Source organism: Heterocephalus glaber, unplaced genomic scaffold, assembly GCF_053883595.1.
Source record: "Heterocephalus glaber isolate CG9 unplaced genomic scaffold, H.glaber_assembly_v1.0 deba00001442, whole genome shotgun sequence".
NCBI classification, from domain to species: domain Eukaryota; kingdom Metazoa; phylum Chordata; class Mammalia; order Rodentia; family Bathyergidae; genus Heterocephalus; species Heterocephalus glaber.
This window is the reverse complement of record NW_028258296.1, coordinates 11,566,298-11,583,861: the sequence shown is the minus strand read 5'-3', so window position 1 is coordinate 11,583,861 and position 17,564 is coordinate 11,566,298. Positions and strand designations below refer to the sequence as shown.

The following is a 17,564-nucleotide window of genomic DNA, read 5'->3' as shown; positions in this document are numbered from 1 at the left end:
CCCAAAAAGGTTCATTAAAAATCATCTATGAATATATAGCCATCTCTTTCTCCTTCTTTGTCTTCATTGTCCTCTCCTTCCTCCCACTTCACTGCCTTCCTAGAGTCTACCAGTTTTCTTGTTTTTCCTTGACAATGATGGTTTTGTTTTTTTTGTATACCGTGATTGGACTCTGTCGTGGTTAAATGACTATGAAAGAAAGAAGCCCTCAATTTCCCTATTGGTGGCTCTTTCGTCCGTATCTTCAATTCATCAGATACATCATAGCTCACATTCATTCAACTTGCACACTTTTTCTTCTATTTGCTCACTATCTGGACTGAGGTGTGGTTATTGTTTTACTTCTGACCTTTACAGGGGAAAATGAAATTAGACATTCTCCAGAGGCCTATGAACACATGTAAAGTGATCTTTAGACAAACTTTCAGAATTCTCCTGAAAGTCAGTAAATTTACTAGAATTTTGGCATTGGACAAATTTGTATAACCTACTTCATGGGTTGTATTCAGCTCTTTCTGTCTTATTGCGCTTGAGACACCCCTCTTTTTCAACTTATGCTTACCTTCATATGTTGGGATGAGTAAAGATGTTGAATGCCATTTCTTTATCTAAAATCCTCCTATGGTCTCATGGATGGAAGTGAAATTGGCTCTGCCTCTGCATTGAAAAGTGGGAATAGCCATTATGCCAATACTTCATTTGTAATCCCTGAAGACGCTAGCACCCATAGTCTGTACCTAAATCATCACAGCTCCTCATTTTCCCCGTGCTTTGTGTTGATGACACTCAGGCATTATTGTCGCCTCAAGAGACATGGTAATATTCCCATTCTCACTGGACTGCTAACTATTCAGAAGCGAGAGAGGGTCTTGCTAGTTCTCTGTCCCTGCTGACATTTTTGGGTACAGAACAAGTGCTCAATAACTTTAGGCTGAATGATGAAAACAGTACAATCTGTTTTCATTTGAAATAGTAAATAAATATAACAAGTATCATTTATACAAACCTCTTTACTGAAAGCACAGTGAGAAATTGTGTTTATTTTTCACAAACTGTTGAGAATAATTTAAAGTTTCTGATCCCATATGTGAGTTTTGAAGTTCTGTTTCCTGCCCCGTTTCTGGCTTTTGTCTTCTCACCTTCCCACCACACATCATTATGGCGCATTACAGAGGCTAATAAGAAAGAGACTGCACCTTTCTCCACTGCAAGGGCAGTGATCGTTCTGGACAAAGGAGCTGGAATCAGAGAAGCTTGGGCTTTTTTGGGATGGCACTGCTTGAAATGACATGCCAAGATACTGGTCTTCATTCAGGGAAACTAGGGGGATTTGGAGCACAGAAAATTGACTTTTTGTTGTTGTTAAATCACAAATGAAAAGAAGCATATTATATGTTGGAAAAGATGACTTGCCATTTAAAAGCATAACAGTAATTAATAGCATGAAGAATCTCAAGATAGCAAAGTAATTTCCAAATATACCCTTTTATTTACTTCCTTTTCTCTGTTACTAATCACCTGGATGCCACAGTACCTACAAGAAATTTGTGTTTTGTTTCTATTTTGAGATTTCTTTTAAAATGCAATTAATACAAATATAGATAAATTAAGGAATTTCATTCTAAAATGATGAATGTAGTATATTTGTATTCACATTATATTTTTCACTATAGTGTTGAATACATCTAGTAAATGGAGATACTTTATATTTGAGTTTTCAAAACGGGTGAGTTAATGTAAAGGTGAATTGAAATGAAGGAATAGTAATGAAAACATGAGTTGAGGAATTCTGGAAAATATACTAGATGTGTCTTAGTTGTTTTTCTTGTTGAAGAGACAAAATACCCAGTACCCACAAGTTAAAGGAAGAAAGGTTTATTTCAGCTCACAGTTTATAGAGGATTCAGTTCATAGTTGGCTGGCTCCACAGCATGACAGAGGGGCATCGCAGTCCATGGCAGGGCAGGCAGGATGCAGCAAGCAGCAAGCAGTCTTTTCCCTTGTATTCCATCAAGGCTACAATCCTTGTAGGTGGTGCCACTCACACTCATTACCTACACCCAGAACTAGGATAAAACAATTGATGGACTAATCCAGTACTGCGCACACTTTATCCCAGTATCACACTCATAATCCACATTCACACAGCCTAGATCTAGCCATCTCTGAAAAGCCCCAGCTATGATCACATGAGGCTTTGGGGGACATATAGATTCAAGCCATAACAAGGTGTGATCATGAAATACAGTGAGTGTTTTTATTTATTACAGTAAAAGGGGCATTAACCTTAATCCTTCTCACAATACCCCTCCTCACTTCAAACACTTTTATCCCATCAGTCTTGTCCATGTCCGAAGAAGATCTGGCAGTCTTCTTTTATGACTGTCTTAAGTTGGGCTGTGCTGGTTGTTTCAATGTCTCAAATCGATTCAAAATTTTTACTTTCTGTGATCATTTTGAGTTTGGGGAATGGCTTGAAGTTGCATGGTGCCAGATCTGGTGAGTAAGTGGAATTGGACACACTGTAATATTTTTATCTGACAGAAATTGCCAAAAACATGTAGAATAAATTCAGGACTTGGAAGAAAATATAAAAAGACACTCGTGAGTAACGACTTCCAGAACCTTTAGAAAGTGGCAAGAATGATGGGATAAATCTATTTGACATGAGGGATTTGAAAGGGATTAATGGCAATGTGTCTATACTAATTTTTAAAACTTTTATTTAAACATTCACTGTATTTTGTGATCATATTCAATATGTTTCCATGCATGTAGGTGTATATGTATGAGGCAGAGGATGTTACCGTATTGTCAAGTGCTCCTATAGCCAGAGGAAAAGGTTGAGAAACAACCTGTGGTTAAAGTTGCTTGGGCCATGATTCTTAAAGGGCTATGGGAGACTCCTGCCTACTTCACTATCAATGTTCTTGTTATTTTGTAGTATTATGTTTTATGAAAGGGATGCCCTTTTTAAAATACATATGTTTGCCTCATATTTGATGGAATCTCCTGAAATATTGATAATTTAAAAAATAATTATCTACATTATTTCAATAATAAAAATAGATTTTGTGGTGTTGTCATTCATTCAACCAAAGTTTCTTGAGCGCCTTCTCTGTACTAACAGTGTACATATAGCACAGTGGCTGAATGTGTATATCCTCAAAAGCCTTATTTCTTTTCTCAGTCAAACACTTCTTATTTTCATCATCCTCTGTGTTGTCTTGGTGTGGTACTGTATTTTTGCAGTTTCTGTGATCAATAGGAAAGGCATTAATATTCACCAAATACCTATTCGGGGTTAGCCACTGTTGTGAGCACTTTGACCCTCACTCCGTTTCCTCCTTCTGACAGCTGGGTGACACAGCCCCCTCCTATTTTACAGCAGAGGAAACAGACAGAATTGTCACCCAGGTTCCCACAGGGAGTGAGGAGTGGTGCTGGGCTGAGTCTGATTCCAGGGTAGTCGGGCAGAAAGCAGAACTTTATCTCATCTGTCCAAAGATGAGGCTGTGAGTTTTCAAATCTTTTATGTTTCATTAAAACATGTCTTATTTCTGATTGGTAAAATGTGGTGCTGAACATCCTCTTCCCCATAACCACACTGTATTGCTTTATGATTTCCTAGACTTTGATCTTCTTTGCTATCATTTTTTTTCTCTCTTTGGTGAAGTGGTTCATATGTGGTTCCTTTTCTGGCCCCTTTTCTATTACTGCCTTCTACCTTTCTCTGTATGTCACCATTGTGGTTTTTTGTAAATTGTGTAAACTAGAAATAATGCATAGGATATTGATTTTTGTGGGGTTTTTTTTTTCCAGTATTGAACCATGACAGTTGGAATTCTGTTATCTTTTTGGACTTGGCTACTGTTATTTCTTTAGAGAAGTTAAATATCCTATCTATCTATCTATCTATCTATCTATCTATCTTATCTATCTATCATCTGTCTATCTAGTGTTACTCACTGGTCTCAAATCCACCTCAGATCTCAGTGCTTTTATGTATTTTTTCATAGGAACATCTAGCTGGGGGCAATCAGAGCCTTTCATATGGCCATTGGTGTGTTTATTTGCCCTCCTGTCCCACTTCTCCAGGCCCAGCTCACTTCACTCAACCCCTCATCCGGGGTCCTCCAGTGACACAGATCTTGTTTCAGTTCTTGTAGCTGCCAACCTCATTCCTTCTATACCCTCTCTGACCATGCTCGCCTCTGATGAAACTGCCAACTATCATGGTAGTTCTTATTCCACATTTTAGACTTAATCCTGCCCTCTCATCTTGTACTTCTTCATAGTACCCATCATATAACATTTGCACAGAAAAATTGTGGTGATTTGTTAAGATTTATTATTCTAATTCACTATAAACAACTACATGAAGACAGAGATTCCCTCTTTTACCCATACAAGCCTAAATACCCATCATAGTATCTTATACCCATTATGAAATAAATAAATGCTCGCTGGAAGTAGGAATAGATTAAAAAATGAATCCAATAATGAGCGCTGTGTAATGGTTGTGACAATAGCCTCATCCCAGTTCTTGCCCTAATTCTGAGGAATTTATAATCAGCCCCCTCCTCACATGATGTAGGCTGAGCATCAGACCCGTCTTGGGCTGCAGGCAGCAGGTCTCTGTAGCAGAGGTTGGAAGTCAGTGAAGGTGGAGGCCAGGGCAGAGTGGGAAATGAAGCCAGCTGAAGATGCTGAATATTCAAGGGCAGCTACCTTGTTCATTGCAGTATAATGTGCTTGCCAAGATCAAGCACAGCTTGGGAGACAACGTCAACTAAGGAGAGTCCAGTTGGACAGGAAGGGCACAGGAGTGGCAGTTCTGGCATGAAAAGATGCAGGAGATGCAGATAAATGGCAGCATCATGGCTCTGGGAATTCTGTCTATTCACAGACAATCTGTTCCAGAGAGCTGGAATCCTGAGAGCAGAGTCCAGTTATCAGGCCTGGCAGAAGTGAGGCTTGGTATCAGCCAAAGCCCAGCAGGTGGACTCTGCAATGGGAATCTGGACAGTTGCACAGACACTGCTTGTATTTTCTTTTAAGAGAAACTGATTGTTTCACTTTTTCAAATGTTGTGAATATTAAATGAAATAATGTAAATGAAGCGATGCACTGAGTTCATAGTAACTTTCAATTTTCTCTAAATTTTCTTATTACTATGTTTCCTAAGGGAGCACAGTTTACAAATGTTCACTTTTCCTGGGATCTTTATTCAAATTTTGACTCTTCATGAGTTGGTGCTGTTACTCAGATAGATGAAAAGCATCAATGCTGAGACCAAGTGGTATAATTTCTGCATAATAGCTCTGTACTAAGAATTCATTTTAGCAGCATTTGTGGGTTGGGAATTCTGGTAAAGCACCAGAGAATGGGGTGATTGTTGAAAGTGTCAATATTTTTGTTTAACCTGTGTGAAGCTTGAGGCCTTAGAATGCTACTATTGTTCGTGATGGAGGATGCTACCTAACTCCCTCTCCTCCCAAATACCCATAAACTGTGCTTCCAAAGTAAAGAGTCTAGATTCAAAGCTACCATGTGTGGGATTCTGTCACATGATGGAACTAAAATGGAACTGTTCAACTTGACTTTCATTTCTTTTCTATATTCTACACTGGCTATTCTTCATATAATTAAAGGTATTTAAGGTATATTAAGTTTTTATGACTGATACGTCTTCAGAGACTTAAGCAAAAGCAGAGATTTTAACTTTAAAAAAGTCTAATGTGTGGGTGAAAAATTCTATGTGTGAGGAGTTTTTGAGCCTGTACAAATTGCCGACATTGTACAAGGATGATATAAATAGAAGTGTTAGCGTCTCTATGTCCCCACTTCAAACTTCCTCTCTTCTGTACCTCTGCACATTTTTTGGCAACTTCTTAAGATGTAACCCTCACTATTAGTGAAGTTGAATATTAAGCATGGTCATTACTCTTGTCCCCACACCTCCATGTGTAGGTTCCATGTAAGTACATGCAATCAAATATGATTTGAAAATATCATGTAGCTGCTGACTTCTTCCATAGAGTTAGACCTACAATGGTTGTGGATGCCATTATTACTTTTAAAATATAGTCAAACAACTGTTAACATGGCATTCACATTATATCAGGCATTATAAGTTATTCAGATATTTAGAGTATAGGAGGGTATATTCATAGATTATATGCAAATACCATGTGATTTTATATAAGAGAATTGGGGATTCTCTGTTTTGATATTCACAGGGGTCCTGGAACCAATCTTCAATCATATTAGTTCAGCTAGTTCAACTGATCTTATGCTATTCTGTGTGTAAGAGTCCAAGAATAGGATCTTTTAGGACAGGGAGAAATAGGTGTGGAGTTTTAACAAATAAAGATTTATTTGCCCTTTGTGCTTTTTCCTAGAAGAATCACCAAAAAATCCCTCTGCGGAAATGGTCTTTGGTAAGTCAGTATGAGCACTGAGTCAGCGTAAGAATCTTACACATTAGCCTATGCATTGAAAAATACATAATTCTTTCAAAATCTCAGATTGTCTAGATAATATAATTGCTAACTAGAAACGTGTGGGAGCCTTTTTGAAGTGGTGGGTTTCTGCTTCTTACGGGGACATTTAGAGTTGTGAAAGTACCCCTCTAGGAAGAACACAGTGCTCCTACAGCTGTTTTATTATCTCATTCGCCCCACACATCTTTTATTCTTCCCACCTTTCTATCTCAGCTTATGACAGTGACAAACACAAATTTTGTTCTAATGTCTTTTGGATAAAGCTCTCTGCAGGTGGGCTTTCTTAACACCTCTTACCACTTTCTTAACTCCCCTTGTGTGTCCAGCTGTCTCCTTAGCTGACCTTAAAGTTGTGGGCATTTGGTATTTTGTACGAGTGATGAGAAAGCAACTAATACACTGCCGGCTGTCCCAGACTTCTTGAAACAGAATCTTCATTTTCACAAGATTCCCAGGTGGCTCGGTTCAGATGGAATTCTGAATAGTGCTTGTTTCTAGAGTTGTTCTGCCTTTGTAGACTCTTATTGCTCTTAGATATACAAATACAAACTTCCATGCCGTGACATCCAACATTATTTATATCCTAAATCCTCAACTAAAAAGATGGTTCTATATGTGGTGAAAATGTTAAAAATCTATCAGCAAATTTGAAATATACACTATATAATTATGAACCGTGGTTACCATAGTAAGGTAACGGGTGTGTTAGTTAACTTGACTGAAACTTCTAATAGTGAATTTGTCGATGAAAATTTAATATTGTTCAGTAAATACATGCAATATTTACTTGTCTATTCAAAATAAATACATTTATAAAACATAATTTTATATATATTTTCTGCCTCTGTTTTCAAGGCTGCATTACCAATTCTTGCATACTTTCACTATTTACATTCGATTATCTTTTCTCACACATAGCACTTACAGTGTCAAAATTCCTTCACATAAATTTTGCTCTTTGATGCTATCCTACATGACAGAGAGTTAAACAATATAATATTTTGGAGGATATTTGAAAATTTCTATATATAATTTTTTAACTTTAGGGTTGGGATGGAAAGTGAAATATTCATTGGAAAACAGTAGAAGCCAACCTCTTTATGCCACCAGAAGTCAGTGAATTGTTCTGCATCCAAGTGAATAGTGGATCAAAGTAAATCTTCATTGCTCAGTATGATGTGAGTTATGTTTTCACTCATATGCCTTGTCTTCTCCACAAGGCTATAATGATTAGGCACATAATAAACTCCTCATCTTTCTGACAGGGTTTTTAAGATGAATGAGCTAAGGAGGAATAAGCACCTCACTTCTGATATGGAAGAGTCTAAGGAGAGAAGGACCGCTGAGTAGGGCCTGTGCTAGGATGGTCAGCAGTCAGAGAGGCAAAGTTCAACACAGGAATTTCCCTTGAGCCCTTGTACAATTTCCATCCTCTCAGAGGAGGTACAGGGAGGGAACTCCACTGAATCACAGCTGAATTCTGATCCAAGAACCACTGGTTTCATAACTTCGAAAAGTGCATCTGTTCTGAGGGACAGTAAGAAACCTGAAGCTATATTTGGGCTCAAAGTGTAAAGTGATACAATTAAAATGGTTGAAAGAGCCCAGTATGTAGTTATAGAAACACTTGATAACATATTGGTCCTCCTCTTTCTATGCAGAAATGGATTTTACCTTTTCTTCTCCTCACTCATTGAACTCCATTTTCCACTTTTATTTACACAATATGCATTTATTAAATGCTCAGATGTGGCCTGAAACTGCAGTATCCACTGAGGATGCAAAGAAGAAAATGACATGGTCACTGCTCTTAAAAAACAGTCAAGTACAACAAAATGACAATGTTACTGCTTTAAACAAATCCGTGTCCTTATGTATGAACAATATTGTAAGGTGTTACATTTTCTTTCTATTTTTTCTTAATCAAACCACACTGAGTAAAATCAGCTCAGTTTAATTAAATATTAATGGTATGCTGAAGACTGTCATTCTAAACTCATTTGAAGTTAAGGATGAGGACTCTTGCAAAATTCATAAATCACAATGAATTGTCACCCAACAAAGAACATTTTTATTTAAGAATATGGGCTACAATGAACAAAGCTATGTTTTGGCACACATTCTAAAACTCCATGGCAAAAAACAACATACATACATACATATATATATATATAAAATTATGGGGTGGCAGCTGTTCAGAATGTAGATGGAAAAATATTCCAGAGGAAAGTTCTGTTAAGAGTGAATCTGTGCATATATAATGATCTCTTTCTCCTTTGTCTTTTTTGTCCTCTGCTTCCTCCCATTTCATCCCCTGAGGACTACCAGAGTTTTCTTATTTTTCCTTAAGGATGATGGTTTTGCTCTTTTTCTTTGTTGTGATTGGACTCTGTCATAGCTCAATGACTGTGAAAGAAGGAAGCCCTCAATTTCTTCATTTTTAAAAATCCTTATCTTTGATTCATCAGATATTGGTAGCTCACGCTTGTTCAACTTGCACACTTTTTCTGCTATTTGCTTACTACTTAGACTGATGTGTGGCTGTTGTTTTGCTTCTCATTTATATTAGGGGAAGCAGAATTAGACATTCTCAAAAGGCCGGGGAATATGTGTGAAGTGACACATAAACTAACATTCAGATTTCTCTTGAAGTTGGGCATTGACTAGTACCTTGGCATTAGGCACATTTTTATAAACTACTTCATGATTTGTGTTTAGTTCTTCTTGCTTCATTGTACTTGAGACACCTTTTCCCTTCAACTTATGATTATTAGGATGAGCAAAGATGTTGAGTGGCATTGCTTTATCTAAAATCCTGTCATGGTCTTGTGGACCTGGCTGAAACTGAAATTGACTCTTCTGCACTGTAAGACGTGATAAGCCAGTATGCTGGTAGTTCAGTTTGCATCTCTGAAGCTGCTAACTTCCATAGTCTGAACTCTCGTCATCTTACTTTCTCATTTTTTCCAGTATCTTATTCTGTGATGCTTCTATGCATTATTGCTGCCTCCAGAGTTATGGTAAAAATTCTCATTCTCACTGGACTGCTAACTATTCAAAAGCAGAGACACGGTCTTGCTATTTCTTGGTGATCCAAGCATCACATTATTTCTACAGAGCAGGTGCTCAAGAATGTTTAGTTGAATGAATGAAAACAATACAAATCTATTTGCATTTAGAATAGAAAATAAATATAAGTTCCATTTCTAAACCTCTTCACCCAAAGGATAGTGAAAAATCAATTATGTTTTTCATAAACTGTTGAGAATAATTTTAAATTTCTGATTTCTTGTGTGCCTGTTAGATTTGATTGGTTCCTTCTTAATTTATATTTTTCTTTCTTAAAGTTCTTCACCATATGCCATTATAGCACATTAAAGAGGTTGATATGGTAAGAGATTACAGCTTTCTTTACTGAAAGGGCAGCGTTCATTCTGGATAAAAAAGATGGAATTGTAGAAGCATATGTTGATTGAAGATGACATGGCTTAAAATGGGATGAATTGGTCTTCATTCAGTGAACCTGTTTTTAACACAGAAAATTGGCTTTTGGTTGTTGTTAAATCACCAATGAAAAGAGGCAATAGTATATGCATTTATTATGGCTTGCCTTATAAATAGGAATAACTAATTAATTGTGTGAAGAATTCCAAATGGCTCAATTATTGCAAATATTCTCTTATTTCCTCCTTTCTGTTACCCATCACCTGGATGCCACAGTTTCTGCAAGAAATTTGTGCTTTATATTTCTTTCTTTTGAGACATTTTAAAAGATGCAGTTAACACAAATATAGATCAATTAGGGAATTTCATTCTAAGATATTCAACATAATAGACACACTATAATTTACACTATAGTACTGAATATATCTAGTAAAAATTAAAAATGGGAAATATTACATCTGAGTTTCTGGAACAACGATGAGGTAATGGAGGAGTGTAATAAAAGGGAAAGATAGTATTGAAAATGTGAGTTGAGGAATACTGGAAAATACACAGTGGTACCTCAGTTCATGATCTCGAGTCTTTCTGTGATTCTGGCCACAAACAGAGTTGGACAAGAACTGAATCAAATTCATTGGTTAGGTTCAATGTTGACCTTATGGGGAAATTTGATTTGCTTCTCATCCAGTTTGGTTTGTGACCAAAATTATGGAGAGAATTGAGTTTATGAACCAAGGTACCACTGTATGTTTGCGTGTGTGCGTGCATGTGTGTGCACGTGCATTTGTGTGTGAGAGACAGAGGATGTAATCGTGGTGGGAAGTGCTCTTAGAGAGTCAAATGAATAAGCTCTGTAACAGCCTTGAGTCAAAGCTACCTGAGGCATGATTATGAAAAGGCTATTGGAAGGTTCCTGCCTCTTTCAGTATCAGTAACCTTTTACTGTTGCATTGTGTTTTTGAAAGGGATAGCATTGTATAGATTTTGAGGTACACATGTTTGCCTTATAATTCAGACTATCTTGCAATATTGATGATTTTTTAAAATAATTGTTTACATTATTTTAAATAATAAAAATAGATGTGTGGTGTTCTCATGCATTCAACCGAAGTTTCTTGAGTGCCCTCACTGTGCTAATAGCATGACACTAGAAGCACAAGAGGATATATAGCTCAAGGGCCTGATTTCTTTTATGAATCAAACCTTTCTTATCTTCATCATCCATCTGTCTTATTGTGATGTGGTACCATGGCTTTCAGCTTCTGTGAACCCTAAGGAAAGGCCTTTACACTCACCACATCTCTATTAAGTGGTAGCCACTGAGATGGGCTTTTTGAATGTCGTCTCATTTCCCCCTTAGGATAACCCCATTACAGGAGCATCCCACTTTACAGAGCAGAAAACAGGCTCTGAAACCTCACCCAAGATCCTTGGGTCTGTCTGGCTATGCAGACAGCAGAACTTTGTCTCATCTGTCTGAACGTAGTTTACATTTGATAAAAACGTGCACTTATTTCTGATTGCTACAATGTGCTGTTCAACATCTTCTTCCCTGTGGCCGCTGTATCGCTTTGTGATTCCATAGACTTTGATAATTCTTACTATCAGCTTTTTTTCTCTCTGTGTTGAAATGACAGAGATATAGAATGTATTATCTAGTCCTTTTTCTTTTGCTTATTTCAGTATTTCGTATTTCTCTATATTTCTCAATCATATTCTTTTTAAAATGTGCACAAAAAGGATACTAATGCATAGGATGATAATAATATCTTTCTTTTTTCCTGTACTGGACCATGACACTTAGATTTGTGTTGCTTACAGAGTTTTTTTTTTTTACCTAAATTCTTCTTTTGGTTTGGGTGATGTTGATACTCAGAAGCTTCAGGTCCATCCCAAGTCTCAGTGCCTGAGTGCACATACACATTTTCTTTATTCGATCATCTGTTGATGGGCATATAGACCATCTCCATGATTTAGCTGTTGGCAGTTGTGCTGCTAAACATGGGTATGCATGTATCACAGTAATGTGATGTCTTTAACTCTTTGGGGAAAATATCTAGACATATATTGCTGGATCAAGTGGTAGTTTACATTCCACCGGCAAAGTACGAGGGTTTTTTTCCCCATAACTTCATCAGTATTTGCTATTTTTTAATTTATTGGTGACAGTGCATTCTTTTTAGAGTAAAATGGAATATCAGTGTTGTTTTGATTTGCCTTTCTTTAATGGTCGGAAATAGCGAACATTTTCTTATGTGCTTATTGGCCATTGGTGCTTTTTTTGATGTGTCATTCATTTCAGTTGGCCACTTTTTGAGTGGGTCTTTTATTTTTAGGGGCCTAGTATTTTGAAGTTTTTCTTTTCTTTTCTTTTTTTACATATTCCGTATTCTGCCTGAGGATGAGCTGGCAAAATTTTTTGTCTCACTCTCTAAATGTCCTCTGTGTTGGTTGTTTCTTTGCTGTCCCGAAGCTTTTAAATTTGATATAATCCAATGTGTTGATTCTTTATGTTACTTTTTATGCAATTGGGCTTCTGTTGAGAAAGTCTTTGCCTATGCCTATGTGCTCAAGAGTTTTACCTATTTTATCTTACAGCAGATTAAGTGTTTTTGTTTCAATATTTATGCCTTTGATCCATTTTTATTTTATTTCTTTTACTTTAGTATAAGGTGAGAAATATGGTATTCTCAGTATGATTTTTTGAAGAAGCTATGTTTCCCCAGTGCATGGTTTTGGCCCCTTTGTCAAAGATCAAACAGCTGCAAGTGCCTGTGATTGTTTTTATATCCCCTATTCTGTTCCATTGATCCACATGTCTTTTTTATGATAGTACCATGCTCTTTTTATCACTGTAGATTTTGCTTGTATCTTAAAATCTATTGTGATGTCCCCTGCTTTGCTTTTGTTGCCCCGATTGCTTTCGTTGTTCTGGGTCTCTTCTGGTTCCATAGAAATTTTAGGATTGCTTTTTCTAGTTTATTGAACAATGCTGTTGGTATTTACCAGAACTGCATTAAATATGTGTGTCAATTTTGGTAGTGTAGCCATTTTGACAATATTGGTTCTCCCTATCCAAGAACAGGCGATGTCGTTCCATTTTCTGATGTCCTTTTTGATCTCCTTTTTGAGAGCATTATGGTTTTTGTTATGAGAGGTCTTTCATTTCCTTGGTTAAGTTCATTCCTAGGTATTTATTTTTTCAAGCTGTTGTGAATGGGATTGTTTTCCTAATTTCTTTCTTAGTAGGTTCATTGTTGGTGTATAAAACATTGTTGATTTTTGTGTGTTTATTTTGTATCCTGCATGTTAACTCTTAAAAGTTCTTTTTTTTTCTAATTATCATGTTATTATGTTTCCCAAATGAACACAATTTAAAAATGTTTGCTTTCCCTGGAACCTTTCTTCCATTTCTGATTTTCAATGATTTGCTACTGTTAGACTGATGAAAGAATCAATGCTGAGTCCAAGTGTTATAATTTCTGCACAACAGTTCTACACTGGAAACTTTTTTCAGTAATGTTAGGGGGCAGCGGGTTGATAGAGCACTAGAGAATGGGGTGTTCCTTGACAGTGTTATTAGTCTTGTTTAACACTGGTAAATCTTGTGGTCTTACAATGCTATTATCACTCATGGTGGGATGCCGGCCTCCCCTCCCCCAAATAACCATAAGTTCAATTCCAAATTGAACAGCCTACACCCAAGGTTACCATACCGGGATTCTGCTAAAGCTGAAGGTCATATATGATTAACTAAAGGGGGGTTATTGACTTTGAATTTCACCTTTTTCCCCAGCCTACACTGGCTGTTTGGCATATAAGTAAATGTACTTAAAGCGTATTAAGTTTTTCATGACTAATGTATCTTCTGAGGTTTAAGCAGTACCACAAAGTGAAAGTAAATAAAATGCCTCATTTTCTGATAGATTTTGTGTGTGTGTGAGATGATTTTTGTTTGGATCTGCACAAATCACCGACATGGTATGAGGTTGTATAGAAGCAATTATTTTGCTACCCCAAATCTCCTGCTCCTGAACCTTTTTGTATTGTTTTTGAAACTTCTTAATGTTAAATCCTCATCATCATTGGCTTTGAGTATGAAGTACTGTCATACACCTCATCCCTACCTTGAACAATGTCCATCTGCAAGTTCTATGTGAACAGATTCAACCAAATATGAATGGAAAATGTTATGTAGTCTCTAACATATACTAGAGTTGGGCCCATGATGGATCTGGATGTCATTAACACCTTAACACTGTATCACAACAACTATTTACCTAGAATTTACATTGTAATATGTAGTATAAGTAATATACAGATTTAAAGCATATGAGAACAGATGCATAGGCTAGGTGGAAATATTATGCCATTTCATATAAGGACTTGAGTGTCTTTGGATTTTGCTATCCGTGATGTCCTGTAACCCATCCTCTGAATATGAAAGGTTATCGACAGTAGTTCAGCCAGTCCAACTGACCTTATTTTACTCTGTGTTTGAAAGACTAAGGATTAGGATGTTTTAGGACAGGGAGAGAGGGGTATTGAGCTCCAAAGTCATTGACCCCTTTATATAAAGATTCATTTTGCCCTTTGTGTTTTTTTTTTCTAGAAAAAAGAGCAGTCAGTCCCACTGGGAAACCGGAATACGGTAAGTCATAGGCTGAGCACTGAGTTAGTCTAAGAATCTTACACATTATTATCTCTTACACATTATTATCTCATTATTATTATTGTGTAAAAATACACAATTCTTTCAAAATCTAGGGACTTCTAAATATGTAGTTAGTGATAATTGCTGATAGAGTCTTTTATCTAGTGGCTGATTTATCTTTCCTGAAGGGATTTTAACATTTGAAGTTGCAAAGACCACCCAGGAAGAGCATCATGCAGCCACTGGTGTTTTATTATCCCCTTCACTCCATACCTCTTTTATTTTTTTCATCTTTCCATTTCAGCTTATAATCGTGCCACACGCAAGTCTTGTTCCAATCTCTGATAGAGATCTCCACAGTCAGGCTTTCCTGACACAGTATTTCACCCATTCCTCTTGTTTGTCCAGCTCTCTCCATAGCTGGCCCCATGTAGTGCAGTCTTGCTACTCAAACTGGTCTGCAACCCAGCAATCTGGGCAGCCTCTGGGAGTTAGAAATGTAGATCCTCCAGCCCTGCCCCAGACTTGCTGAAGCAGAAGCTGAATTTTTACAAGGTTCTCAGGTGGCTTATATGCAAATGAAAGTCTGAGCAGCACTAGCTTCTAGAGCTGTGCAGCCTTTGTGCACTTTAATTGCCCCTGAGATTCACAAATAAGGACTTTTATGCCCTGATATTCAACGTTACTTGGATCACAGATCCTCAGCTAAAAAGATGATCTAATATGGTGAGAATGTTAGAAATCAAATAGCAATTTTGAAATATATATTATTATGAACTGCGGTCACCATGGCGAGGTAGTAGATGTTAATTAACTTGACTCAGTTGTTTACAGTGAATTGATTGATAAAACTTCACACCGTCTCCTGACGTGGTAGTGTATGCTTATAAGCCCAGCACTCTTGGAGGTGGAGGGAGGAGGATTGCAAGTTTGAGCTCTGTTTTGGCAACTTAATCATTTATTGAAAACCTGTCTTAAAATAAAAAGTGCCAGGAATGTAGCACAAACAAATAAACAAAACCTCCAAAACTTCACATTGTATCCCATAAAAATACACAATTATCATTTTGTCAATTAAAATTTTTAAAAATATTACTGTATGTGTGTTTTACTGCCTCTGTTTTAAAACCCCCTTTACTGGCTCTTTTTTACTTTAAATTACCTTTTAAATTCAATTATTTTTCTTACAATTGAATTTTCAGTGTCAAAATTCCTTCAAACAAATTTTGTAACTTGATAGAATATGATCCTGCAAGGTAGAGAGGTAGGCAATGTAATTTTTGTAGAGGCTATTTTGTAAATTTCCATTCATAATTTTCTAACTCAGGGTTGAGATGAAATATTGAAATATGCCTTGGAAAAAAGTAGAAGCTAACCCTTTTTGAGCCATCAGAAATCAATGAATTATTCTGCTTGAAAATGTATCATGAATCAAAATAAGTTTTCCTTGCTTAGTATGATCTGAGTCATGTTTTTAATCATAAACCTTTCTTTTTCCATAAGGATTAAATAATTAGGCCCATACTAAACTCTTCATCTTTCTGACAAGGTTTGAGACAAATGAGCCAAGGAGGAATCAGTACTCTGCTTCTGATATGAAATAGTCTAAGGACAGAATGACCAGAGCATTGCTTGTGCTTAGACAAGAGTCAAAGAAGGAAGAAAAGTCCAACATAGCCTATTACCTTGAAAGCTTGTGCAGTTCCTGTCCAATCATGGCTGAATCATACACCAGAAACTGTTGGTTTTATGTCCCTTAGATGTGTAGCTCCACCACGGAGGAAACACTCCCAGATTCTAAGTGTGTTCTCTCCTGTTGTTGGGATCTGGGCTGTGTGAATGATGCCATGTTTGTCTTTCTCTCTTGAACCACTTCCTCATTACTTACACTTCTTTTAAAGAGTTGAACTGTGTTGACAACATGAGTGAGGTTAAGAAAATCGGTATGCTGCTGAGGTTAGCCCATATAAAACATTCTTCAACAGTCTTCTCTTTCAAAGAGGGTGAGTACCAGGGTCCCCAGTGATGAATTCTCATTTGTGGCCAACTCAAGGTATGTCCTCATCCCTTCTGAGGCTGGGATCCTCCATCAGTGCTGCCACTTCAAGGGTCTTGATCTTGCCTTGAATCCTTGTTCTTCTGACATGATTTCTATCTATGTTTATAAACAGGACTTAATACCAGACACTTGAATTAAGGAAACAGAAACTCTCCAGTGAGTCCCTCATCATCCTCCAAACACCATCCCATTTCTTAAAAGAATTGGTTGCAGGCATGACTCTACTTTCTTCTCTCTTGTTCTGTCATTAGCCAATGCCAACTGGTATAGTATTTTGTCTGCAGTACTTCATGAGACAGCTTTTTATCCAAGTTTTCAAAGATCTCTATTTGGCTGCTCTAATGAAGAATTCTCTAATGAAGGATTCTCCCCACTCCCTTAGTGTCTTTGAAGCAGTTAACATACTCAGTCGCACTCTGTTTTTGAAAACACCTTCTCCATCTGCTTCCATGCCACCCCACCGTCCTGGTTTTCCTTCTATCTCTCTGACATCTACTCCTCTGCCCAATTTCTAATGTACAGTTTGATTGTTGAAGAGCTCTCTGGAAGAATTTTCTCTTTCTGATTTTCCTAGGAGACATCTTCTGTTTCCATATGTTTAGTACCATGAATAATGCTGTTAACCCCTGCATTTCTGTCTCTTGCCCGATTGTTCTCTTGTTTATTCAACTTTGTGTCTCACAAAACCTGCTTTTATGCCTATCTTCCCTTCTCCAAAAAGATTCCATGTGCCACCATCTCCACTGCATGACTTCATTCAAGCCAGTGGCCTTTTTCTCTTGGACACCTACTGTGGTCTCCTCCCTGGTGTCTATGCTGTAGCCATTGCCCGGCTCTGCCCTGCTTACAGCTATAGCTTCCGTTCTTGAAATCAGATAGTTATCTGAGTTTAATAACCTAC

At 37.2% G+C, this 17,564-nt stretch overlaps 1 protein-coding gene across 8 annotated transcripts in view; it reads left to right on the top strand.

The window, feature by feature from the left end:
* Slc44a5 (solute carrier family 44 member 5) overlaps positions 1 to 17,564 on the top strand; it is a 357,115-nt gene that overhangs the window by 193,489 nt on the left and 146,062 nt on the right. For 4 of the 8 annotated variants that reach the window (XM_021255527.2, XM_021255526.2, XM_021255525.2 and 1 more), the window contains 2 exons: positions 6,405 to 6,443; positions 14,563 to 14,601. The exons of 1 other annotated variant lie outside the window; for it this stretch is intronic. In XM_021255527.2, the coding sequence (XP_021111186.1) occupies positions 6,405 to 6,443; positions 14,563 to 14,601 (78 nt within the window). The remainder of the gene's footprint in view (positions 1 to 6,404; positions 6,444 to 14,562; positions 14,602 to 17,564) is intronic. 3 more of the 8 variants (XM_087212918.1, XM_021255531.2, XM_021255530.2) reach the window with 1 other exon arrangement.